Source organism: Adiantum capillus-veneris, chromosome 22, assembly GCF_014529385.1.
Source record: "Adiantum capillus-veneris isolate H3 chromosome 22, ASM1452938v2, whole genome shotgun sequence".
NCBI lineage: Eukaryota > Viridiplantae > Streptophyta > Polypodiopsida > Polypodiales > Pteridaceae > Adiantum > Adiantum capillus-veneris.
The window spans coordinates 122,083,836-122,110,258 of record NC_140952.1 but is presented as its reverse complement, the minus strand read 5'-3'; the positions used below and the strand labels follow the sequence as shown (position 1 = coordinate 122,110,258).

The 26,423-nt window shown below is 44.0% G+C and overlaps 1 protein-coding gene across 9 annotated transcripts in view; it reads left to right on the top strand.

Annotated features, from left to right (window-relative positions):
- The window catches only part of LOC147430133 (uncharacterized), a 213,446-nt gene that overhangs the window by 85,418 nt on the left and 101,605 nt on the right, over positions 1 to 26,423 (top strand). For 6 of the 9 annotated variants that reach the window (XM_086494644.1, XM_086494643.1, XM_086494642.1 and 3 more), the window contains 4 exons: positions 9,404 to 9,616; positions 9,689 to 9,840; positions 22,408 to 22,612; positions 22,686 to 23,090. The exons of 1 other annotated variant lie outside the window; for it this stretch is intronic. In XM_086494644.1, the coding sequence (XP_086350770.1) occupies positions 9,404 to 9,616; positions 9,689 to 9,840; positions 22,408 to 22,612; positions 22,686 to 23,090 (975 nt within the window). Of the gene's footprint in view, positions 1 to 9,403; positions 9,617 to 9,688; positions 9,841 to 22,407; positions 22,613 to 22,685; positions 23,091 to 26,423 lie in introns of those variants that run through there. 2 more of the 9 variants (XM_086494649.1, XM_086494650.1) reach the window with 2 other exon arrangements.

Genomic DNA, 26,423 nt, shown 5'->3' with positions numbered 1-26,423 from the left:
AGAGGAGTTCGAGCAGCCCCCACAACAGAGCAACACCAAAGGCACCAGAGGCATACTACTTAATTGGGCGATAGAGTTGGGGAGGTCCCTCGCCCACGGATGAGGGGGCCCTCTCGACATCGACGTAGATTGTGATAGAGGATCCATACCATACGGCACGACATAGAAGCCGTCCTTTTGGATACTGATGTATATGTAAATGGTGCCTCTACTATCAGAGAACTCCATTGTATCAACTCAGTTCCCCCTATGTATCCCCTTTGTATCAGCTTTCACCCCACCCCTACCGACTATTTTCTTTTTAGTTCTTTGTACTTCATGTGCCCAGATCTGGTATTAGATTCACCTCATGTAACCTTTTGGTGTCATAGGTCATTCTTGCCTTTTGAAGACGTTAATATTACATTTTATTTCTCTGTCTCTCTCTCTCTCTCTCTCTCTCTCTCTCTCTCTCTCGTTTTGTAATATTATATCAAATTACTAATGAGAAACCTCTAGATGAGGAAAACCCATCGAAAAAGTTACATATAGAAACGTAGAAACAATCGAAGTAGAATCCATACTCCTTGAATGGGAGCTCATCCAAGTTACACGCAAATTTTTGTGGGAATGTCATAGTATTTAGTCGTGATGGTTATATTGTCTTGTGGGTGAGTGAATCCCGGCTTATCCCGGATTCATCTAGCTATATTTTTTAGGCATATAGCCGACATGCAGACTTCACATTGTGAAGTTTTTGTCCAAGTTACAACCAGTTGATATTGTGTTACTTTTATGGTGCATATGCCCTATCAACTACCTCATTTTTGTGCTAATTTTCCTATCTAATGCTTTTTTTAGGCTAGGCTTCATTATGGCCCCCTACATCTTTAGGGTTATGAAAGAAACTCGGTATGCATATCTTTGTATCAAATTTGCTCGTGTGTGTGTACACAGTCAACCCGATCATGGTGAAACATAAGGAGATTACGAGATCGCCAAACCGACCATAGCATCCAAAATCGAACCAAGCAAAGAAATATGCATACTGCTGCAGTAAGGGTGAAAGCACTAAAATTAACCAGAAATGTTTGGCACATGCTTTCACTAGAATACGTTTCCAAAGTTGTGCAGAGATGCAGTCAAGAAAATATTATGTGTGGGAACAATGATGGAGTAAAGTCTGAATATTGTCAATCTTTGTAGAGCAACGAATAAAGCAAGAAGATGCAATTTTGTGAGGATGAAGAAATTTTCTGGTGGCAAGAACTCCAATCAGACATCTCCACAAAAGCAATCTCTCTTTCAAAGGAAGTTTAATATTGCATAACCACATTTTGCAACCATTTTGTGCATTTATGCAGATTCCACGCTGTATTACAGTGTCTGGCTATCCACACTGAAGATTGCAATTTTGTTTATGCTTGCTTAGCTGATATGGAGAGCATAGAAGATCCATGAATATGCCAATCTCGAAGTTGCTAATCTTCAAAAAGTGGCAACAACATCACAAATAAACTGCCATATGCATTTGTAATGCATACCAAGACCGAAAGTTGTAACTTCCATAATCAAGCTACCCTGAATAAAAATTAGTGATGAACTAAGAATTCTCTTGTACGAATTTATAATTAATAAAGATTATGATTATAATTAAGTTTAAGATTATGATCTTGGGTGTGTGTATGCACCATAAGTAGGATCCAATGACCTTTTATAAGCATTAGCTAAGATCTTGGGTGACGACACCCAAGCAAGATCCAATGACCTTTTACAGGCAATGGCTAAGATACCGGTCATGCACCCGAGGTGTCTGCAGCATAGTTACCCGGAACAAGAAATTGGAATAGGGACCGCGGAACAGCAAGATGCATGAAATGCCATTCCTTGTTTCTGATACCCACGTCTGAAATACGGAACGAGGATCCAAAATGGGAAATTGAGATGGGATTGGGGAATGGAGACCTGAAAATGGCCATTCCTCGTAACTATGGTCTACAGCTATAGGCCTCACGGGTCGATAGGAATAGATAATGCTCGAAAAGCAGGCTTTTACCAAAATTAAGGGGCGCCAGATTTTTGCCATCAAAATAGGAGAAAACGGGGGGGGGGGGGGGCACCAGCTTTTCTTACTAGAGGTTTGCAAAAAATTGCTTTAAAAAAAATCAGTTTTAGAGAGAGAAAGTCTCTGTTTTTAGAGAAAATCAACAGATTCTAGAGAGAGAAAATCACAAATATTCAGTTCTCTCTAGAGAGAGAAAAGATAATCAGAGAGAAAATCAATGCGTGGCAGACAAGATTCCGACTTTGACAAAGAGATTGGCATGGACCACCTTTCTAGAGAGAGAGAGTCTGTGACCAGCCAAACGACGCAATGATTAGTTGCATCCAGAGTTACCGGGGAACGCCATCCCATGGGTAGGGAACGCCGGAACGGCGTTCCGGGGGGGTTACATGGTCTGGAACGGCCCGGAACGGCCAGACGTTCCGCAGGGACTTTTGGTACCGGAACGGCTCGGAACGGCCCGGAACGGCTGAGAATGGGCAGATTTTCAGATTTTGGTGATTTGTCTTGTGAGCCTTCCCCTTGTTAAATGTCCCTTCCCCCACCCCTTACCTTCACTATGCACACAAGCTTTCAAGGGCCAAAGCTAAAGCTCTACCCTCTCGACTCTCGACTCTCAAGCTCTAGCCTCTTTCAAGCTTTGAAGTCTAGACTCTAGAGTCTACAAGGCTAAAAGCTCTCCCCCTCTCTCTCAAGCTCCCTCCCTCTCTCTCTCAACTTTAAGCTCTCTCTCGAGTCTCTCCCCCCTTCCCTCTCTCCCCCTCTCAAGCTTTCAAGTCTACACGACACACGTTTGTCATAGTAAGACTGAATGGTCTTCAAATCAAGTGTTTTGTGAGTGTTAAGAGTCAAAGGACTCTGATACTACTTCTATTCAATCACAAAGAGCTTGAAATTGCATTATTTGGGTGTTTTTATGCCTCCCGTTCCGCGCCGTTCCCGTTCCGGGGCCCTCCCTGTTCCCCCGTTCCGCGGGGGATCCCGTCACCGTTCCCGTTCCGCGTTCCGGGTAACTATGGTTGCATCTCTGACTTCCATATGCATCCCATAATTACGAAATAAATATGCCATCCAATCTACTTTGATAGTCTTTTTGACTGGGATGAAATGAGCTTGCTTATCAAAGCAAACAATGATAGTGCCGATGTGATTGCTACCAGATGTTGTAGTCAGCCAATCGAAGATGAAATCCATAGTGGTGCTCTCCCATGGCTGGTAGGAATAGAAAGAGGACGTAGCAAGCCAAACGTGTTATATGATCATACTTCACCTATTGACAGATGAGACATTCATGGGCATATTTATCCACATCTTTGCAAAGAGTAGGTCAATAGAAGAAAGTTTTGATGGCAATGATAGTGGGTTGAACTTACATATGGAGGAGTGTGAGAGTCTAGTAGAACCTTAGGCTGCAATGCTCATGCAATACACAACATGGCGTGGTGCAACCTTCCTTGAAAGTGTATTCAGGAAGGAATAATCCTGACATGAGGCACTCATTGATATCTGTAAATGTGGGCTCAAGAGGAGTAGCAGTAGTAATAGTAGCTGTATGGGGTGAGGTGAAAGTGAATCAACCATGGTTCATCTTGCTGTTTGTCACTTCGACTTATAGATTTGAAGAGGAAAAGGGATAAAAAAATTTCCCATCACATTGCTTCTCAAAATGTTTTGTGTGTTGTGCTTAAGGCAGAATTTAACTTCTATTATATGTGCTGCTTGACAACCATGCAACTTGAGCTATCTTAGAATCTTTGTCATTGAAGATGACATCAAATTGTTTAAGAAAATATAGAGCTTTGCGATGTTAACACCTGAAAAGGTATCATGGATGGGCAGCCTCCATTTTGTAAGGGTTTAATTTGTAGAAGCATGGATGGATGTTAATAAGGGCAGAATCCTTGATGCATAAGTCGATAGGCTTTAGATAGGTGGTTGTAGTTTGATGGTGGCATAGATGTATGAACATTAGAAACATTAGAAGCAGGTGGTAGTGAAATTTCAAAGGAAGAAATCTTAGCCATAAAATGAAAAACTCCTCCCATAAGTGAGGACATTGTGGAGGAATAGGTACTATCAGTGGAAAAAGTCTTATTACATGGTATAGACAAAAATGTGGGAAGTCGATGAGCCAATTGAAACCGGTGGATCTGGTGGAATAGGCTGGGAGGAAAACTGGTGGAACCATTTGTTGAAAAGTAGGAGGGGTGGTCGTTCTTTAGTTCTAGCCAATCGTGGATAATAGCAACTTTCACTGGGTCCTTCTTTACACCTTCTGTTGAGACGATGTGCCCCATAAAGGGTATCTCTGGTAGAAAGAACTCTCTTCTTCCCATTGTTAACCAACCTATGTTTTCGCAGTGCCTCAAAAACGTGTAAGAAATGTTTTTTGTGTTCTTCTTCATTCATGGAGAATACAATGATGTCGTCAAGAAAGTGCCCACAAACACTCCATGCTCTTTAAAAATCTTGTACATTATCCTATTGAACGTTGTTGTGAGAGTCAATGGCATCACCAAATACTCGTACAAACTGAAGGATGTCTTGAACGTGGTCTTGTATACATCTCCGGAATGATCCTGATCTGATGATAACCACTTTCCGTATCAGTGCTGTTGAAACATGGAGAACCTTGTAATTTGTCAAGTATATCATCCATCTTGGGTATTGGAAACCTGTTCTTGATGGTGATTTGTTAAGAGCCGTGTTGGCAATGCACATTCTCCTAGATCCATCTTTCGTCAAAACAAGAAGCACTAGTGAACAAGAAGGTGAGATACTTGGGTGAATTAGACCCTTTTCCAAAAATTCTTTTATTTGGTTCATTATTTCTTCATTCTGGGCTATGCTTACTCTGTAAGTAAGGTGGTCGGTTCTGTGACGTATTGCTAGAAATTTGATCAATCGTGTGATCCTTAGGTCTCTCCGGAGGTAGCTCTCCAAGAAAATCCTCAGAGAAACTATTCGCTTGAGCTTGCAGGAAATCTTGGCCTTTCGATTTTTTATCCGAAAAATTTGAACCTTTATGTTCTTGCAAATCTCACAAAAGAATTGAGTAAACAAACAAAGTGGATTTCATTAATTTTGAAATGGCCGAAGCCGATAGAAGTGGACGGACTTACGCTTTAAGTTTACATCAAGGATGATCTCTGAGCCATAGTGACAACCCGAAACGGAAACAGTAGAAGCGGAAATGGAAAACCGGAGTTTTGAAGTTTCGACATCGGTCATAACGGTTAAGAAACGAGATTTTTTAATTTATTAAAAAAAACCAATATAATACTTAAAACAAGAAGCTTAGAAAGATAAGTCAATAATCATAATTTCATATTCTACAAAACTTCAGAATTTATATGACAAAAACTCGGAATCTTCAACCTACGATCTACAAGAAACTTGCTATCAGGCATCTCCCCAGTGTGCAAAATGTGTCGGTAGACACTACAGAGGTCTCGACGAAGCACCTCCCAGTAATCCAAGAAGAAACTCAGAGTCAAACCATCCTCCCCTGGGCAACTACCCCTCGGGAGTGCCTTGACGGCCTCCAAGAGCTCCTTAGTCTTGAGCAGGCGCTCAAGCCCCTGCCTTTCCCCCTAAAATTGAACCTTGAAAAAAATAAGGTTAGTGTGGGTATCATTATCTCAACTATCAGAGGTGGAAGAGGTTTCCTCTTCAAAATTGCTAGAATGATTTTTTTTTTTCTAGACTTGCTTTTCTTATGCTTTCTTCTCTTTGACAGTCTTTTCTCATCCTCGCTGGAGCTGGAACTAGAACTGGAAGAAGACGAAGAAGAACTAGGATCGTCCTCAAAGTGAACATGTCTGCTGAGTTTTTTTTATTTCCTTTTCGCAAGATCCTCGAAGGAAAATTTCCAACCCAAATAGCTGGCATAATCATTTGACTTGTGACCCTTTTGAGACTGTTTTCGAGACTTCATCAACTTGTTGACTCTAATCTCATGGCGGCCTTCTGCCATCTATCATAAACCTCTGGAATCAGATGATTCTACAGATACTTCGAATCCTTATAGTATTTCAAATATTTCGAATCCTTATAGTATTTGACAAGTCGCCTAGCACAAGTATCTACTTGAAGCTGTTGCTTGTATTTCAATTAGTCAAGAACTTTTGGTGTAGGCTTGCCCTGGTCTTATCCCGAATCATTAGAAGAAAGCTTGCCCTCATTAGACTCTCCATTGGTTATCTCCATATCCCTGCTGGGATTGGAATGCTCATCCTCCTCTTGCAAAAAGTTGTAGGACGGACACGTTCCTCTTTGTTTGATTCACTGTTGGAATTCATGTGTGTTGGCAAAAAGTTGGATTGGATTCTCCATGAGAGAAGAATCTTGTGAGCTATGATACCATATTAATTGGTTTGGACACCCAAACAACACATGAATAGAAACTGGAACAAAATTAACACTTGAACTGAAAAGAGAGAGAAGAGTCGACTCGAAGCGGCAGAGCGTCTCTGTAATCTGCAACCATATACAATCTGCCAAAGAGCCTCTCAAGGCTTCCTTTTAAAGGCCCCAGCCCATGAAAAGCACCTCATACAAAATTTGGCGCTATCACCCAAAATAGGACGCCTAAGAGATGCCGTACAGCTTGAACGTCCTGTCAACGCAATTGGTGCCACAAATTGCAGAGAGCTTGCCATGTCAGCAGCTTGGCCAAAAACTGCCACGTCATCATGTTTTATTCCTCTCTTCAGTTGTCTGGCTTGTCATGCCATCAAGTTTTAAAGGCTCAAAATTATCACCTTCCACGAACTGAGCAAAATGTACCGAGGTAGCCTCAGGTGATAACATATTGTAATTCTTGTACCAAGTCCAGAAGATACCCTCGTTCCATAGAATTTTCCGTGGGTGTTTCTTTGTTCTGCTTATTTTGGGTCCTCTTGATGCTCCTTTTGTGGTTGTCCGATACGATTCTGTCTCATCATGTAGAAATGATCATGAAGTATTGTGCTCCAATAGCACTGTAACTGCCCCATGCCGCATGCCAACAAGCAGTAAATAACTAAAATAGATTCAAACCACAATTGTCAACTGTCAACATTGCACAAGAGAGAATCTACAAAGGGATATTGGAGAGGGGAGTTCCCCTAGGAAAAGATTGGCCCCTGAATTGGCACCCTTGGCTGTAATTCTTTATGTAAAATAATTCAAGTGAAGTATACAACTTGCTTTTGGGTTAAAAGCAAGCCCAATAAGAAATTGCTAAAAAAAACTCTATCTTCGAGAGAAGCTTGTTGACTTTCCCTCATCAAAACCTTAAGGCAAAACAGGTCGTATCTGCTGCCACATCATCACCAACATTTGCACAGCTGCTACGTCATCAGGTCCTTCATACAGCCCTATAAAACGCCAGAATTTGTGCCAGGGTTGGCTGTGCAGTTGTTCATGTGTTCGTCGAGTCTCCACGTCAGCACAACCATCCATATTGTTCCTGCCCACACAGGAGTGTCATGGCAATGGTTTGTCATAGAGCCCTTACCATTGTTCCCCTAGAGCTTTCTCAAGTGGATTGGGATTTCTTTGAGCATGGATATCCAAAAGTGGTGGATCAAGGCATTTCATGCCTGGAGGCAGCCTGGAAAGTCTGCCAAATGTCCTGGTTTTAGACTGGTCTTGACACGTCGCCTTCCCAGTAGTTACACCTGCGCTTGGCCAGAAACCTTACAAATCCATGTGCTCCTCATGATTCTCTTGATGGGAGAGAGCTTGAGATTTGGCTAGCCATCACATGATAACAAGACATCTTGTCGGTTCAAGCATCCAGGATTTTCTCTGAACTGAGAAAACTTGTTTGGATTCTTTTGGGGTTGGGCTTATATGTTCCCCATGATTCTTGCACTTTAGTGGCGTTTCATACTGCATTCTGGGATGTTCGTAGAGAGGTTAGGATACTAGACCAGAGATTCCTAGGCCTATAGGCACTATAGGCAAGATTATACTGTGGGGTATGTCCCTAGAGGTTATGTTGTGCAGATTTTTTTTGCTATGGTCACAGTGGAGTGCATTGTGATCATTGGCAAATTTTTAATCCCATGAATTTCTTGTATGCTCTCTCGGTTGTCCCTCCTCTCCCTATGGGGTTTGAATTTCCTTGTGGCATTCCCTCACACAACACGAAGCATTTAGTGAATATTGACTGGAAGCTATTGATTAGGACTTGGTGGGCTCTAGATCTATTAGGCTGCCAGCTTGAATAGCATGCAGATTGTCTGGGTTTGGGATTCTAGTCCGTTCACTCATCTTCTCCTGGATGTGTTGATGGTGATTTTATGTCAAGGCATGTCCTTTGATGGCAGGATGATGCTAGTGCTAATATGGATGCTGGCTGGTGAGGTACTTCCAGTCTTGTGGACCCCACTCTGGCTTGTTCTCTTGGCATGATTTTCAAAGTTGCACATGACTTGTTGCACAAAAGAGGGGGCACACAACCATATCAGTATACTGCAAACATTGGAATAAATCACTTATGCTCAAGCCAAGCAAAGACAGCAAGAGAAAGAAAGAAGGCTTTATGAATCTTGTCAGGAGGTTGGATTCAGCCAATGAGACCAATCATTGCCATGGTCCATTTGAGAAGATAAGAGGGAGGAGTGTCGCTGTGGAGAAGAAAAGAACAAAGACTTTTATCCATGGCAACAAATTTGAAAGGAAAATTTAAATGGATATCCTTTTGATGGTAACAAGGAAAATATAAGAGCAAGGACCATGGGCATGGAGAGGCATGGGCCATTCTCCATAGTTTTGGACTTGTATGGGAAGTCCCTTACCTTATTTAGAAAGCCTTATGATCGTGGAAAGTATGGCAAAATCAGATCTCAATCCACTTTTGAGTGATAAGTATGAAAAAAGATCAATGAGTGTGGTTTGAGAGTGGATGGGAAGATTTAATGTTACTATTTAGAGAGGAAGTTGAATATTGTGGGTCGTTCACATCTAGAAAATATTGTGGGTCGTCCATAGCTAGAAAATATAGAAAGATTTGTGGGACTACTTAGTTAAATTTAGTAGAGAACTTATGGTGGTCGAATGAACCTACAGACTCTGGATTCTACTTCTTTTTTTATCCTATTTTGGAAATATCAGCCCTTGAGTCATCATTGATGTGAGAGTCCAATAGAAGTGATTAGATTTTAACCTTTTCTTATTTTTTATAAAATGTTCACCTTTTTCAAACACTAACATCGGGCTTGACCTTGTTCATTGGCAAATTAAAATATAAAAAAATCTATTTGAGTTTCCTGGTCTCACTGCTTTAGTAACTCTCTTTTTGCACGTGACTCACATATTTATGGTGAGAAAGCCTTTTAAAATAAATTTCCGTTGACAATCATGAAATAGGCTCTTGGCACTGCTTTGGAAGGGATCAGTCAAATTTTGCAAACAGCTCCTAGACTTTTGTACATGAGGGTGTACTCATCTTTTTTCGAAACCAAGTCTTTTGGCCTCAATCCTGTAAACATACTGAAGGAATCAAAGCTATTTCTAAATTCCCGAAACAATATTGAGAACATTATCAGAGCTGGTTTTGTTGAAGCACGGAAATACTCACAGGTAACTTATAAAAACACAACGATTCCTTAAGTTCGACATTCCAAAAAAGTCTCAATTGCTGAATTGGTCCAGATGTTCCAAGAATATCGACCTTTGTATTTGTTTGGAAAAGCATGGAACTATGATACATATATCGTAGAGAAGAGAACAGTTCGACACTATAGGGAAGAGCTTGCTCGCCAAAGAGAGTGGAGAATAGATTTGGAGAAAATGCGCATTGGATGGTTAGTGTTCATTAGTTTTTTTTTCTGAGTTCATATTAATTCAAGAAGGATGACAACGGGGCTTGTAAATGCTCACATATCAAGAGACTAAGCTTTCAAGAAACTATTCAGGGGTATATAATTTCAGTTATCAAAAGTCCAGTATTGCGTTTAGTAGATCATGTTAATAAATGCACAGAATCTTAAACAAGCGACTCTGCTGGTTAACCATACATTGTTTGACCGTTCATTCTCATTATACACGACCTTGACTTTTTGCGCGTGTGTACTGACACCACCACATGATTAAAAAACAGCCCATCGACTTAGTTTTCTACTTCTCTTTAAGAGAGAGAGAGAAATGATATGAAATGTTATATTAACGTCTTCAAAAGGCCAAAGTGACCTATGAGACCAGAAAGTTACAATGCAGTGTATCTGATACAAAGTCAGATTAACAAAATAAATTAAACTAGGAATAACCAAATATAAAAACTGCGGAATCCTAAACTAAGCTGATAGGTGTGAAAGGTGAAAGTGTGAAATGTGTGAACGAGAGAGAGAGAGAGAGAGAGAGAGAGAGAGAGAGAGAGAGAGAGAGAGAGAGAGAGAAATGAAATGAAATGAAATGTTATATTAACGTCTTCAAAAGGCCATAATGACCTATGAGACCCGAAAGTTACAAAGTGGTGGATCTGATACAAAGTCAGAGTAACAAAATAACCTAACAACAGTACAAAACAAAGATATATACTATGGGGTCCTAAGTTGATCAATGTGAACCAAGCAAAAGACCAAGCAAAAAATGGGTAGCTTGTTGGGATAGCTGAATCACAAGAGATCTAGCATCGGTCGTTGGCGAATCTCATCAATTTCCTCCATGGTTAGTAGTCTGACCGGGCATCGTGCATGCCTGGCCAGCGTGCTCCGAATTTTCTGTCGTAGCCTCCGTCGATGCTGTGTAGTTCTTCGCAGTCGTGGGCGCCTGGATTTCCCCAGTTCAATCGCTCGGTCAATCAGTGTGCCTCTGGTATGAGACGAGGGGGAGCTCTGCTGTGGGAGTGGCTCTTGCGGCTGTCCCGTGTCTGCTCTGAAGAAGTCTATGATCCGTCTTTGAGACTGGCTAGCCTCGCCATTCATCAGGCTATCTCTGTGTCTGTGCAGCTCGAGCAAGAACAAACCCAGACATCTCTGATCTTCGTATCCCATGACTCTTGAGAGTGGTCCAAAACCTTCTCTGAACAAGCAATGGAAGCGGCCTCGTATCTCGTAGTAGACTGGGCAGCGACATATATAGTGTAGCTCTGTCTCAGGTTCCATGTTACACAAGGGGCATGTCCTATCGTCTGCTGGTACTCCGCTGTATCTCCCCGTCTCAATCCGCAACTGGTGAGAAGATGTGCGTAACTGGCCAATAGCACATCGTATCCCATGAGACAAGTGGGTATCCATGTATCTGGGTCTCGCCACAAAACCATCTTCCGTAAGCTGGAGAAGGTGGTCTTTGTAAAAAGCCATCTTTGTGCCCAATTCCTGTGTTGGTTGTATCCATGTCCTTCTAGTGTCTAGCTGGGTCAGGTCTTGGCGTATGAGCTTGGTGATCTCTGACTGTGTAAGGTTGAGAGATGGTGCATCCAATGAGTAATGGAATGGTGGCAGCCAGTCTATGCTGAACCCATGTGCCTGAAACCATGATGTCATCTCCCCATACCAGCATGTTGTATCTCCTTGTATGGCTAACTGTCGAGAGGCTTCAAGTGCTATGCAAGCATATCTGTCTCTAGGAAGTGCCCATGTGCGGTTTATGAAGGAGACTGATCTGGTGAGCGCCTCCACCACAAGTGGGGGGGCCGCTAGCTCTGCTCGGATAATGGCCCGTGGTATTGATGCCTTGGCTCTAATGAGCCGCGAGATCATAGAGACGAGAGGTTTCTCCATGTTCCCCCATCCGTCTGAGCGACCCGTCCTCCCGTGGTGATCCAGTGAAGGTCCCCATATCTCGGTTCCATAGAGAAATGCTGAAGCCACCAAGGTGTCACAGAGCTAGAGCTTCGTCGGGGGCTCCTGAAACTGAACCTGCAAACACATCCTCTCCGATCTACCCAATGCTGCGTGGGCTCTGGTAAGTCTGGTTTCTGCTGCTCTTCTGAGTGAGAATGTAGGTCCACTAAAAACCACTCCAAGGTAAGTGTAAGCGTCTGTGTACTCCACAGTCTCCTGGCCGTATGTGAGTGTAGGTGCTGACCTCCTGATCCACTGTGGGGTGGTATTAAACACCATAACCTTGGTTTTACCCAGGTTGACAGACAAACCACTTTCGTGGGCAAACGTATGCAGAGCATCCAATTGACGTTGCATTCCCTTTGGGGATTCGGAGATCAACACTATGTCATCAGCACATAACAAAAGTGGAATCCATGTCCCTGCCAACTGAGCACCTTTATCCCCATCGTTGTCAATGTAGTCAAAAATCTCATCCACATACATACCGAAAAGAGTGGGAGAGAGCGGGCAGCCCTGCTTCACCCCAATAGTGGAGTGAACCGGTGTAGAAAGTCCCTCCGGGGTGCGTACATGCCCTACTACTGATCTGTACAATGCCATGATCCCCCAAATGAGTTCTATGGGTACTCCCATTTCTTGTAATCTGCGCATCAGTCTAGCTCTGGGTACCGTGTCGAAAGCTTTGTGGAAGTCCACAAAGCTACAATAGATCCGTCTCCCATGAGATCTGCCTTCCTCGATGAGAGAGAGAGAGAGAGAGAGAGAGAGAGAGAGAGAGAGAGAGAGAGAGAGAGAGAGAGAGAGAGAGAGAGAGAGAGAGAGAAAGAAAGAAAGCTTTATTAACGTCTTCGAAAGGCCGAACTCGACCTATGAGACAATATCATATACATGTGTTGATGCTCTAGGCATCGGAAAATAAAAAAAGGGGTACAAACTGAAATGAGCCTATACTATGCAAGAGGGTGTGGTAGGGTGGTGCATGTGGTGTACAATGTATAGTGTGGGTCCTCGTGTCGAGGTGTGCTCACGCATCATCAGGCTCAACTAGGGGCTGCAAGGTGATACCACCATGAGATGATAGGGAGGGTATCTAAAAACAAGCAACATATGTAGGGTAGAGAATGTGGTACATCGGTGGTGGCCTGCTCAGGTATCTCTGGAATGCTGGATCTCCTGGTGCTGGTACATGACTCTGCTCTAGATACTGATGGTGTAAGGTTAGTATCCTCGAGATCTCCCTCTGGTGACACCCATGTGTCCTGTATCCTGGGAGCCTCGGTCTCCGACATGCCCTCTGAGACTCTGCCTGCAGAAGGGTAAGCCCTCTACTCTGTGTAGGTAGTGTGGGGGGGTCTGGTCCTGCTCGTCGGAAAAACTGTGTGATGGTAGTCTGTGTCCTGCTATCCTGACTCTGGCGTGGCTGTAACAACTGCTCTCGAACCTCTAAAGCCGCAACCAGGAACTGGCCAAACCTCCTCTGCTCTCGGCCTATCATATGCTGCTGTAATGAGTCTCCAATGCCATATCTCTCTCTCAGCTCTGTATATGCTGGGCATCTCATGACAAAATGCTCCTCACTTTCCACCTCCGTCTGGCAAATCCGGCATGTACGCTCCTCTCGTGGTATGCCTCTGGCTCTGCCACTCTCAATCTCTAGCTGATGTGATGACACTCGTAGCTGGCCAATGTTGACCCGAAGTCGGTGTGGCATGTACTCTTGCATGTATGATGGAATCTCAATGAATCCCTGCTCTGAGAACCTCAGAAAATGCTCATAGTAATATAGCATTTTAGGAGGTAGGGTGTCTGTGGGCCTGCGCCATGTCCTCTGAATATATGTATGCCATATCTCCTGTCTGATGACCCTATTCCGCTCAAAGCGTGAGAGGGTATAGGTCGGGGCCTGGGTGTCATACTGGAGTGGTGGTAGTCTATCAATATCAAAACCGTGCTGAGCTAGCCAATCTCTTGTCTGGGCATACCATGAGCTAGTGTCCCCTGCCTGTGCCATCTCTCTAGATGCAATGAAGGCTCTATGAGAGATCCTATCTGGATCCATATCTTTGAATCTGCGAAGAAGGCAAACAGTCTGAAAGAGTGCCTCTACCAACATCGGTGGTGCAGCCAGCTCAGCTCTAATAATGTCGTGTGGAACTGATGGCTTGCTGCGAATCATCCTGGAGATCATAATAATCTGTGGCCTCTCTATCTGTGTCCATACTGAGTCTGCCAGTCCCGGTCCCCAAATGGCCGAGGCATACATGAGTGCAGGTGTGACCAGTGTGTCAAAGAGCCACCCCTTCGTCCGGGGCTCCTGGAAGTGGGCCTGGTGGCACTGTCTCTCCATCAGAGCTAGTGATGCGCATCCTCTGGTAAGTCTATCTCTGGCTGCCTGTGTCATGGAGAAGGTCCTTGATGCTGCGGTGAATGTAACCCCCAGATATACATATGAGCCTGTCACTTCTATATCCCCTCCAACTACTGTAAATCTACTCTGTCGGCGAATCTACTCTTGCCAAGGTTCACCGTGAGTCCTCTCTGTGAGCAGAAATCATCCAGGGCCTGCAAATGTAGTTGTAGTCCCTCTGCCGTCTCTGACATCAGGACAATATCATCTGCATATAAGAGTATGTGTACAGTAGTCCTTGCAATATCCACACCCTCTCCACCCCTGTGCAAGATGAAGTCTACAATCTCGTCAATGTATAGACCAAAGAGTGTAGGTGATAGGGGGCAACCTTGTTTCACACCAATGGTGCTCACAAGGGTGTCAGATAATCCACCCGGGCATCTCACTCTGCCAGATACATGCTCATACAATGCATAGATTCCCCATACCATCTCCTCTCCAATCCCAAGCGCAGCCAGACATCGGAAAAGTCTCTCTCTAGGTACTGTGTCAAATGCTTTGCGGAAGTCAACGAAGCAGCAATATAATCTCCTCTTCCTCACCCGTGTCTGGTCGATCAGACAACGAAGGGTGAAGATATGATCAATAGTAGAGAAAGCTCGGCGGAAGCCTGCCTGTCTTGGTGTCCTCATGCCCTCTCCCTCTGCTAGAGAACTGAGCTCCTCCTCTAAAACCACGCCATATAGTTTGGCCAGTATAGGACCAATCATGATAGTGCGATATGTGCTAGGATCCATGGCATCCCGAGATTTGTGGATAGGCACGATGGTGTGCGCTGTCCACGACTCTGGGAATCCCTCTGAAAGTGCACGGTTGAAGAGGTGGGCAATGAGTGGTGCCAATGCATCACAGCCATATATAAGATGCTCTGCCTGTAGGCCTGCCTGATCTCTAGCCCTCCCATGCTGTAGGTGGGATATAGCTTTCTTCACCATGTGGGTGGTGAAGAAAGTAGATGATGTGGGTCGGGTAGCCGATGGCGTAGGTATGGGTGGCTGTCCTGGGATCTCGTATAAGCTCTCGGCATATCTGTGCCATGCCGCTGGGTCCTGAATAGGAGTGGATGGCCTGGGAGGTCTGATCTGACGCCATGCCTCAGCACTATTCTTGCTCATGAGTAAATGATAGATGTCCCAATACTGGTGCTCCTCCCACTCCCGTCTTTTACGACGGGTAAGTGTTTGCATCTTGCGCTGAGCCTGGCGATGTGTAATCTCCCCTCTGATCTCAAGTATATGTAGGTCTCTGTGTAGATCTCGACATTCGTCGTCGTACCACCTGTTTTGTGGCATAGTGCTAGTGCGTGGAGGGTGTGTGTGTATGCGATGTGGGAAACTTTGAGTGGCTGACTCGTGTAAGATGGATGTAATGTGTGTGGTGAGTGTGTCCAGAGGGGCTGTGGGGTCTAAGTGTATAAGGTGCTCATGCAGGTGATGTATATAAACAGGAGTGAGCTCATGAGTGAAAGAAATGGTAGTGTAAGTGTGAGGGGGGGAGGCGGGGGGGTCAGCAAGCTGTGTAGCAAAAAGGGAGAATGTAAGATAAGTATGATCCGCCCCTATCGGTGTGCGTGCAACGCTGAAGGAGTGTATAAGCTCTGCTGTCTGGGTAGAGCCCAACAAATAGTCTACTGTGCTCTCTCCGCCACTGTGTGGGAAGCAAGTGAATCCCCCAGAATCTGGCCACCTCGCCATCCCGTTATAAATAACGAGATGGTGCCTGCTGCCAAGCTCAAGAAGGTGTCTGCCATATCCAGTGTTGTCCTATCCCCCATCTGCAGACACTCTACTCACCCCCATGTCCTCTGCATCAAGTGCCCTCATGATCTCCGGCTGCTCCATATCATAGATCTCACACTGTCGGCTCTGTGTCCTCCCGTTGAAGTCCCCCATGAGGAGGACTTCCCCGAGTGATGTGTAGTGAGAAATGTCCTCCGACAGTCGGGAGTAGGGGTCCTGGATAGCATATCGTGATCCATGTGGTGAAAAGTAGCATATGGCAATGTATAGCCCTCTCTCGTGGGTGAGCTCTAGCCGTACCCACATATAGCATGCCTCCTCGTCTCTACTCATCACCTGTATCCGGTTGTGTAAGCTCTGTTTGAATAGTATGGCCACCCCTCCTGACCCCCGAGCTGTACTCTGTCTGGTGATGGTCCTGTAAGTCGACTCCCACTGGAATCCTGTGACTACAGGTAGTCCTCTCTCTGGGCTCTCATGTGTCTCCGTAAAACATACAAAGTCATGCTCACTGATGATCTCCTCTAGGCGCTCCGGATGTGTCCATATAGAACCATTGCAGTTCCAGACTGCCCCTCTGAGTGGTGTCTCCTGTGCTAGTGTATGTGTCTCATAGGTCCTGAATCCCTATGAGATTGGGCGGCCGTCGATGAAGATTCTACCATCTCGAAAGAAGGCCTTTTTACCTTCTTTCCGTGCCTGAAGGACCCTGGGCATGCATGATTTCCTGTGCTCGATCTGCATCCTAGTGAGGTCCTCGTCCATAAGATATGGCCGCCTTGGAGGCCTCGTAAGAGCACCCTTTTGCGAAAAAAGGTGGTGCAGTCCTCATCTCCTCGTAACTGCATGATCAACGGGCGAGCTCGAGTGGTGTCACGGCCGGCTCGCCATGCCTTTGTAAAAGGCATAGTCTCTTTGTAGCCTAGTTGGCTACAAAGCTCTCGTGCATCCTCCTCTGCTGAAGGTCCCTCTTTAAGGCCAGTGATCCTAACATTGTGTTTCCTCATCTGGCGCAATCGCTCCTCCTCGAGAGTAAGCTGAACCCTCAAGTGCTCTCCCATGTGAACCTCCTCGCATACCTCCTTCTTGATATTCTTTTTAACTACTTCCACCCATCCCAATTGTTTGGCCTCCATTTCTGTCTGGATCTCTTCTTTGATGTCTGCTTTCCATTTATTTTTGATCTCTACTTCTATGTCTTCGAAGCTCGAGATTTCCCCCTCTTCCCTCGAGATCCGGAGGTGGTTGATGTTTTCTTGTATACGGTGTATCTCCGTGTTGGAGGTGTCACGGAGTTCTTCGAATGCTTTCTTCCAGGCCTCCTTTTCTTCTGTGAGGCCTCTGATGTTATCCTCCATCTGCTTCATCTTTTCCGTCATCCTCCTTACTTCGGCGTTCAGTGCCTTGTCCGCATCTTTCTTGGCCTGTGTGATAGCTCTGGTTATCATGTCCTCCACTTCTTTCCTGTCAAGAGGTGCCATGGTCGAGCTCGAGGAGGCGAGGCTGAGCGCACGGGAAGCCTAGTGTTTACAGCCCATCCCCTTGAATGTTGAGAGAGAGTGAGTACCTGCGTGTTGCCCTGTTGCAAATTTCTGTGCAAGGCTGCAGCTGGGTGTGTTGTTGCTGCGGGTATGCATGTCAGTCGCTGCAGGTGCTGAAGGTGCTATGCTGCCGCTGACCTTGCTACCCCATAGGTCCAGCGCGCTGCTCTCCACTGCAGGTCGTCACCTGCCCAGCGTGCAGCTCATCCCCAACAACAGCAGCACGTCGTCACCTCCACACACACACACACACACACACACACACACACACACACACACACAGAGAGAGAGAGAGAGAGAGAGAGAGAGAGAGAGAGAGAGAGAGAAATGAAATGAAATGAAATGTTATATTAACGTCTTCAAAAGGCCAAAATGACCTATGAGACCAATCAGTTACAAAATAGTGAATCTAATACCATGTCTGGGTACAAAAGAACTAGAAAAGAACTAGAAGTGGAACAAAATACTACTACTACTACTACAATCTAAAAGAGAGGTGTGTTTGCGCGCGTGTGGCGACTTGTGTGACCTTCGTCCATGAGCTCCTGCGGGACCTGTGTCGCTACGTGCCCTTGTCTGTGTGAGACCTGCGTCCTTGCGCCCTTGCATCAAGGACGCCCCTTGCATGTTAGTCGGCGTCTACATAGCCGTTCTCCCTCAGTGTGCTCTTATCTGTACAGCTTTCGTCGGTGCATGCGTGCGTGCGCGTTGTGCTCAGTTTGCGGTCTTCTTCACCCGGGTCAGATTTTGGACTATGTGGGCCATCTGGCATCACAGGAACTCCTTAATGTTCCAGGGCACTTTTGTTGACCCCTTTCCCTATTTCAAATTATCTCTTGGTCAAGCGCTGCATTTTGCCTATGAAGCTGGAGACATCACTCTTGATGCCTACAGGATTTACTTTTGACTGTTTTTAGCCTTCGGAGCCTCATAGTGCTCCGTCTTTTGTATCCCTTTCTTTCATGGGTTTTCCTCGCTTTGAGGTTTCCCACTTGTAAATTAATCAAAGCAGATTTACAAAAAAAAAGTGTGTGTGTGTGTGTGCGCGCGCGCGCGTGTGTCTAGGAACCTCCTACTGGAGATGTCCCTCCTCTTTTTTGGCACGCAGATGACTCATGTTTTGCCTTGGGCACTTACAAAGGACTATCAAAATCTTATTCGTCACAAATGTCCTGTGTGGGTGGAAATTGTTGACTTTCCGTGCACATGGAGGCATTTTCTTCGGTTATTGGCTGCTCAGCTTGGCAAGGTGATTTGCCCTCCGAAATTGGATGCGAACACCAACAGGTTTTGCATTCTGTGGGATACGGATAAGCATACCCCGGATGGAATTATAATGGACTCAGGGGATCCTTGGGTGGGCAAGGGCCCTTTCAAACTCAAATGGGGAAAATTTGCTAACTCCTGTTTTCGATGCGGCAGATTTGGTCATATGCAATGTGAAAGTCCTGAACAAGTTTTGCAGCCCCTCTTTCAGCTATTCCTTCCTCTTCCCTTGCCCCTATAGGCAAATCTGTTGGTTACGCTAAATTGAATGATGCCCCTGCTATGAAGGTGACTTCTAATGCAGATAAAGGGTAAAACAAAATCCCACCATCTGTTGATGTTGGGAATGTAAATGCAGGGAAGGAAAAAATGTTGGGCCAAGTGATGTTGATTCATGGCTGGTACCTAAAAAGACAGTGAAAATTCGTACTCCACCTTCCTCCCATAATTATGTTCCTCTAGTTAACACCAATAAGAGTGTATCATTTAAGCAGCTTCCGTGCAATGACGATCGCACATTGATTGACGCTTGGGAAAAAGAGATGCACTCTTATAAGGATGTACTTTTGGGTGAGGCTCCCACCTCTCAGGCGATTTCTATGGACAAGATCCTGCTTTGACTCAGTGGTCGGGTTCTGCCATGGATGTCGTGGATGGAGATGTCCATATGGGCATCCCGACTTGATCCCATGTTTTTTGCCGCTGTAAATATGGTTTCGGATGCATAGTTGTATTAAATGCATTTCATATAATATACGTGGGTTATGTAACCTTAATAAATGGCGACTGACCTGGCACTATGTGCATACATGTAAGGCAGATATCGTTGTTTTGCAAGAACACAATGAGCATGACTTTGTTGGTCAGTGTTCTTATTTTGCAGGTTATTGGATTGCATACGCTGGTTTGCAAGATTACTCTGGTTTATTGATGCTGGTTCGGCATGAGCTTCAGCCAGTTCTCTTGGATAATGATCCGCACGGCTGCTGGATGGTGATTCAATGCTTGTTGAACAGTTGGGTGTATGAATTTGGCGGCATTTATGCGTATACATCATCTGGACAAAGGGTTGCTCTTTGGCGAGACATCTCTTCTCATTCATGGACTTCAAATGCATTCCTTTGCGGTGATTTTAATAATACCCTGAGATGGCTGATAGTACCACTGATAACTCACATATGTTGTGTGCGGAAAGGTAAGAATGGGATAATCTCTTTGCTTCTACTGAGATGATTGATATATGGCGGCATATGCATCCAAATGCCTCTGGTTTTACTTTTCAGCATGTTGCCCACTCTTCGTATAGAGCACGGTTGGATAGATGGTATATGCTTCATGTGCAACAATATGAGGAATTTGTATTTGAGGTCAACATTGATTACACCTTACAATCATCATATCATTACCCTGTTTTGCTGAATGTGCGTTTTGGCAGACTCTTTGTGACCGGGCTCTTCCGAGGAAACGTCTGCTACTTATCAACAATGCTCATCTCACTCATGAGATTTTTCGTGACATGATTTCTGAGGTTATTCCCCCTCTGCTTGCTCATATGCATCCTGATCTTGATGCTGCCTGGTTTCGCTTTGTTATGAGGGTGCAAAGTGTTATTTGTGACTATGGCACACATTACATGCAGTGCACTCGAGAGGATGTCAAAGATGTGAAGCAAGTTTGTCAACGGCTGCAAGCGTTGGCTGATTTACGGCCTCTATCTAGTTCTGAGATGTCGGAGTTATGCGAAGCTTCTGTGTGTATTCAGCATAATGACAAGCTTTCGCTTGCTAAATGGCAGACACGTGCCCGTCAACAGGCTTTCATGGATAAAGGATGTGCTTCGAAGCAATTCTTTAAGCATTTGCATCATACAAAACTCTCACAGGCAATCAAGCGGGTTATGCTTTCCTCGGGTGTTAAATGTTTGGACTTCTTCAAAACAAGAACTTGCAGATGCCATGGTTTTGCATTATCGACAGGTGTTTGCTGCTCCTTCTCAGGCATCTTCAGTTGCTTGCCATGCGCTTCAATTGATGCTTTCTTTTGTTACTCCGATCATATCACCGCATGATGCATGCGTTCTTGAGGACTCCTTTACTGCTTCTGAATTGCATAGTGCGTTGCTTGCTTTGGGCCGTTGGCGGTCTCCTGGCTTGGATGGGCTTACTGTGGAATTTTTCCTCTCCTTCTAGGAAGCTCTTGAACAACCGTTGCTTTTTATGACAAATGCAGTGTGGGAGAAACAGGATGTGCCTCTATCTTGGAAAGAAGGTTTACTTAAATTGCTGCCTAAGCAAGCGCTTTGTGAGCGATTCTCTCATTGGCGTCCGATCACCTTGATGCCGGTGGTTTATAAGATATTGGCTAAGATGCTGGTGAACCGCATAAAGGACCATCTTTTTGCAGGTCTCCATCAGGCTCAATACGGTTTCATTCCACGTCGTCAGATTATGGATAATCTGGCTAATGTTATGAGTGGCATGGAGTATGCTAAGTACACTCAACAGGATGTGCTGGTTATGCAAGCTGATATTGAAAAGGCTTTTGACACTGTGGAGTGGGACTTCATTGCCACCACGATGAGGTGCCCAGGGTTTGGTCCTAAATTAGCCAATGTGGTTTATTTTTTGTATGCATGTAGCACGTCTTCAGGGATCTTGGAAGTGAATTGACTGAATCTTGGCCTCTTGGTTGTTCGGTTAGGCAGGGCTACCCCCTTAGTGCTCTGTTGTATGCTATTGCCACTCACCCACTGTTGACTTATCTCGATCACTTGACCTCTGTTGAGCGTCTTCATGGTCTGCGATAACTCTCGGGCCGTACATTCGTTGGTCAAGCTTACACTGATGATTCATTGTTTATGCCTCGTAATCAATGGGCGGATGTCAAAGTGATTATGGAAGCCTTGGAAGTTTTTGGCGTTGCGGCTGGACTCAGAGTCAATTTTTGTAAATCGAAGCTTGTACCTCTTCGTTCTTGTGATTGGCATAGTCTGTTGTGGCCAGGTGAGATTGTGTCTTCGAATGAAATCACTAGGCATTTGGGTTATCCAATTAGCTGGAATGTCACTCACTCTCAGAAAGTAAATTGGGTTATGCAACGTTTGAATGCCAAATTGCATTATTGGAAGCTATCCACTTGGCCCTTCCATGTTCGTCTCCAGTGGATGCATGAAATTGAAAATGCAAAATACTCCATTGGAATTTTATTGTGGATAGTTCTTGGGCCTAAGCTCCATTATGCATTCTTGATCCAGAACTCTCACATTCTTGGAATTTGGACGCTCGGTGTGCCAACATTGTCTACTGAATGCATTGCTTTGTGCCATTGTAGGACATCCTATGTTTGTTTCAATGGAAAATAAACATATTATAGCCAGTCTAGATTTTTGTTCATAGAGTACAGGCAAGACTGGGCCCTTCAACACTTTCGTATGCGCCACTCCTTGCATGTAATCGATTGTTGTCTTTTTAAACCAGCAAGACAATTTGAAATCACATGTTTCATCCAAATTTGGAGCTCACTAAAAGAGTACTATTCCTTCTTTTTAACCTTGGCCTTATCTTTTTAAGGGAGAAGATTGTTTTCATACCTCTGAAGTGTGCCTTCTGTCTTTTGGTTTTGTATTTAGTGTAATCGGAGTTCTACATGTGGACTCAAAGTCTTTACGCAACTCTCTTCTGCCCATCACCACCAGAACTCTTGATGTTATCAAAGGTCTCTTACTTGCTGCTGCAAGGGAAGAAACTCTCTTGGTTTTGGCAAAGTTTCAAGAAAGAATACATGCCCTATGCGCACGCCCAGTTGATTTGGATGGATTTGTAGAGTTTATGAAGGTAAATAGAAATCGCAAAACAGATGTTATAAATCATCAATGCTGGAAGGATTATTTGATTCTTCTGATGGCAGACTTACGAAGTAACAATGGAAAAAAGAAAAGCTGTACTTGCAGAGGCGTCAGTGGTGGACGAGATGTATTCTTTACTTTCTGCATATGAAGTCAAAATTCCGACCGATGATCAGATCAAACTTGATGACCTACATGAGGCTGTGCAGAAATATGGCGATTCTATTGAGGCAGCTGACTTCTATATAGAAGAAAAGAAGGGGTCTATGAAGGCTGATCTAGATCGTCAGGTTAACACAATTAATGAAGAGCTGATAAATATACTAGGAATTCTGCATTCTGGGAAATACCTGATGCCAGAGTCAGATCCAAAGGAAATAGTTGCAGAGCTACTATTAATAAGCGATAGAATTTCTGAGATTCGGGCAAGACTGGAGACATGTAGAGGATATCAAAAGCTGTTTCAGGTGTGAAATAGTTTGCTTGTTTGTTTATTTACTGCTTCATTTTTCCTTTTCCTTGTTTTTTTACTTTGTGAAAGTTCACTTTGTGAACAGAAAAAAAAAGTACATTTTATGTGGTGCATCTGGTCTTCATTCAACACATCAGTTGGAATGATAATCTTTGAGGATTACCCAAGCTGTGTGCATCATCTTTCAAACCATATTTTTTTATGATTCAAAAATCCACAAATAAAGGTTGGTTTAATTATTCTCTTCATAATTATTGATCAAAGCAAAATAACATACCATATCGACACTAAAACACTTTGAAATACTTATTCACATAAATTTTAGCATGAAAAGAAAATTTAGGAATATTCATGACATACTTCAGTCCTAATGAGTTTTTTTCAATGAAATTATTATGTTAATTATTCAAATTTTAGTGAATATTGGAATTTCTGTCAAGGTAGTTTTTTATTTTGCTCATTGTTTAGCAAGTCGGATAAGTCATCGCTATCTTGAAATGTAACCATATTGTGCGAGGGAAGGCGTACCTACAGTCCTTGCGTAGCGGGCTTTTCACTATGCATGCTAAAGCCATGTATCCCCCCCATAGCCTCAGCCGCAAAAACATAATGTGCATCAAGATAAGTCTTTGTTAGGGAGTCAATGTCACCGAGTATACTTCCACATCCTTGCATGACGTGCTGGTTGTTCGACACATTGGTGACAATTGCGTTGATGTGTGCATCCTTGGAATGGATGCCAAGTTCATCACCCTTCTGATGAAACATACTAGAACGCCCCTAGATTTTGATGTTCTCACGGATGCTCTTTGTAAACTGTTAAATTCCCATCATTTAATGAGAAATCAAGAATGCATTGAAATTGAGCAAGTTGTACTATTTAGGTCTAGAAAGGGTCACAATGACACATGGAAACAAAAAATACAACCTATATTTTAGTAAATAGGCACAGTATGGATGAGACTTTGGATAGAATCTACACGCAACACATGGAAAGGTATGGCAATGAGAAATGAGGTAACAAAGAGAGGGGGAGGGGGGAGGGGGGGAAGAGTATTGGAGAGTTTGATATGCCATGGGGGGCCGCTCCTTCAAATCGGGTTATTGAGATTAGACAGACTTCATAGGCTCGCCCTTGAGGCACCTTGACAGCTCACATCAGTGTGGTATGCCTCAATCTCAATGTTTGCAAGATTACATCTATGACATGAACAAATTACACCCCGCTTAGTATGACGTGCCTGCCTTGCAATTCCCATACATAGTGAGAAAAGAAAAGAAACTGTAGAAAGAAAATTGTGTCCTGCTGTGTGCTTTCTATGAATGTGGGTGCCTCTCATTATAGTGTGCACAAAGTCTCACTCAGTGTACCATGGAAATTGTCTACCGCTAGATGATCATAAACAAAGCACAATCAATAATACATCACAACATGGCACAATGATGAGCAATGCAAGAGGACTTAAACCTCTGCTGATCTCCTCAACTCACATGTATCAAGTACAAGGATGTGGTTGGCTCTAGACCACGGAATAATGGGATTGTAGAGGCTCAAACAGTGCATGGATTGTGGAGGTGAGATTGTGATCTGGACTCTAGACCACGAATGTGTGATCATAGGCGGACGATAAACATGGTTTGGTATGACATAGACGCCCTAAAAATAACAGCTCATTAACATATATACAAGAGAAAAATATCTAGTGAAGGAAGCTAAGTAGACTTTTGTGGTGGAGAATTGTCAAGGAAAGTGATGGTGTGACTACCACACGATCATCTTCCACCAGGACACTCATTTGTAAAGTGCTCATCTAGGACTAGTCCAAGACTAGGACTAGCTCAAGGCTAGGACTAGCTCCACTTGATGGACCCATTGGGTCTAGTCCAGTTTAGGCAACCAGAAATGGAGCACTATCCTTGGCTATAGGTTGCCTGCCACAAGATACTTACCATCCCAGTGAGTTGTTAGAAGTAACCGACTGTTGTGAAATCTTGGAAGATCAACCATGGGAAACATAACATACCTAGTAAGTGCAGGAGAATAGGTTTTTTGAAAGACTAAATAAGCGTATAAGTTAGGGATTTTCCCCCAATAATTACCTTCCTAAACTTAAAAATGAGGGAGAGGGTGGTTAATCTAAGACATTTGGGGGCCAGGGGGGTGTGTGTGTCTAATAGAATGGCTAGCAAAGTGAGAAACATCCCTATCCTCCAACTTGTGAGACAATAGTCGTGTAGATATAAAAGGTACTAATGCCACTTCGTATCGGGTCCAGGTTGTTTCCTTGAAAGGAATTCTCACCTAGGACATGATTTTTCAAATGATTTTCTTGTTTCTTCTTGGAAACCATGCCTTTGTGAAAAAATACTTATATATTTTTCATTGCAAAAGGGGACTTCGATTTCTTCTTTGTATGCATGCTTGGACATTCACATTCGTATAAATATTTGTAATTTGTAATGAGAGGTTAATGAAGAAATAGAAATATTGTATAAGTTGTGGGAAAGATCCCATCTTTGCTTTACCAATTGTGTATTGATAGCATGCATCGATGTAGTTATCAACTTTAGTGGTCTCTCCATATGTGGCCAATCATTATGGTACACTCTCTTTGATTTTCCTTGTTATGTTAGGTCATATGGGTCTTAGTATGACATAAGAAGTCAGGGGTATAATTGGAAACTGTATAACATAAGAAGGGGGTCATATTTACCTCATACGAGTCGTAAATAGGAGTTTTTCCTAGATGCAAGTGGCATTTCCTATTTGCTTAGAGTGAATCCCCTAGATGAAGATGCTTGCAAACTTAGAAAATGATGGAAGCTGCTGCTACCACCAATATAGAAAGAAAATATCTGTGGGAGAACTACAGTCGACCACCACTACCAATGGGTTGGGATGCCGGCGAGACGTGGGCCATCCTCACAAGTGGTTCCGAAGAGATTTGATTAATCAATCTGGAGGAGGGCTCATTTGCGAATGGAGAATGTGACGGCCTGCGAAGTTTGGGGCCCTCAACATATATGCAAGACCAAGAAACCTCTCTAGAGAAAACTGGCGCAGGGGATGCCCATTGAAAAAGACCTTGTAACCCAGCACAAGTGCCGCTATGGGTAGTGAGGAAATGTTACGGCGAATCGCAAATATCATCTTTGTGATTTTGCAAAATCACATTCTGTGTGTCCTTCTCATACTGCCATACTGAGCTCCTTCAGTCTGTGAGTGGTTTTTTTGTAGAAAGATTAGCGGATTGGGGCTTATATTGGGCCACCCTTGCTTGTGGTCCTTTGTCTCTGCCTCAGCTTTTTGTGCATTCAGTTTACACTT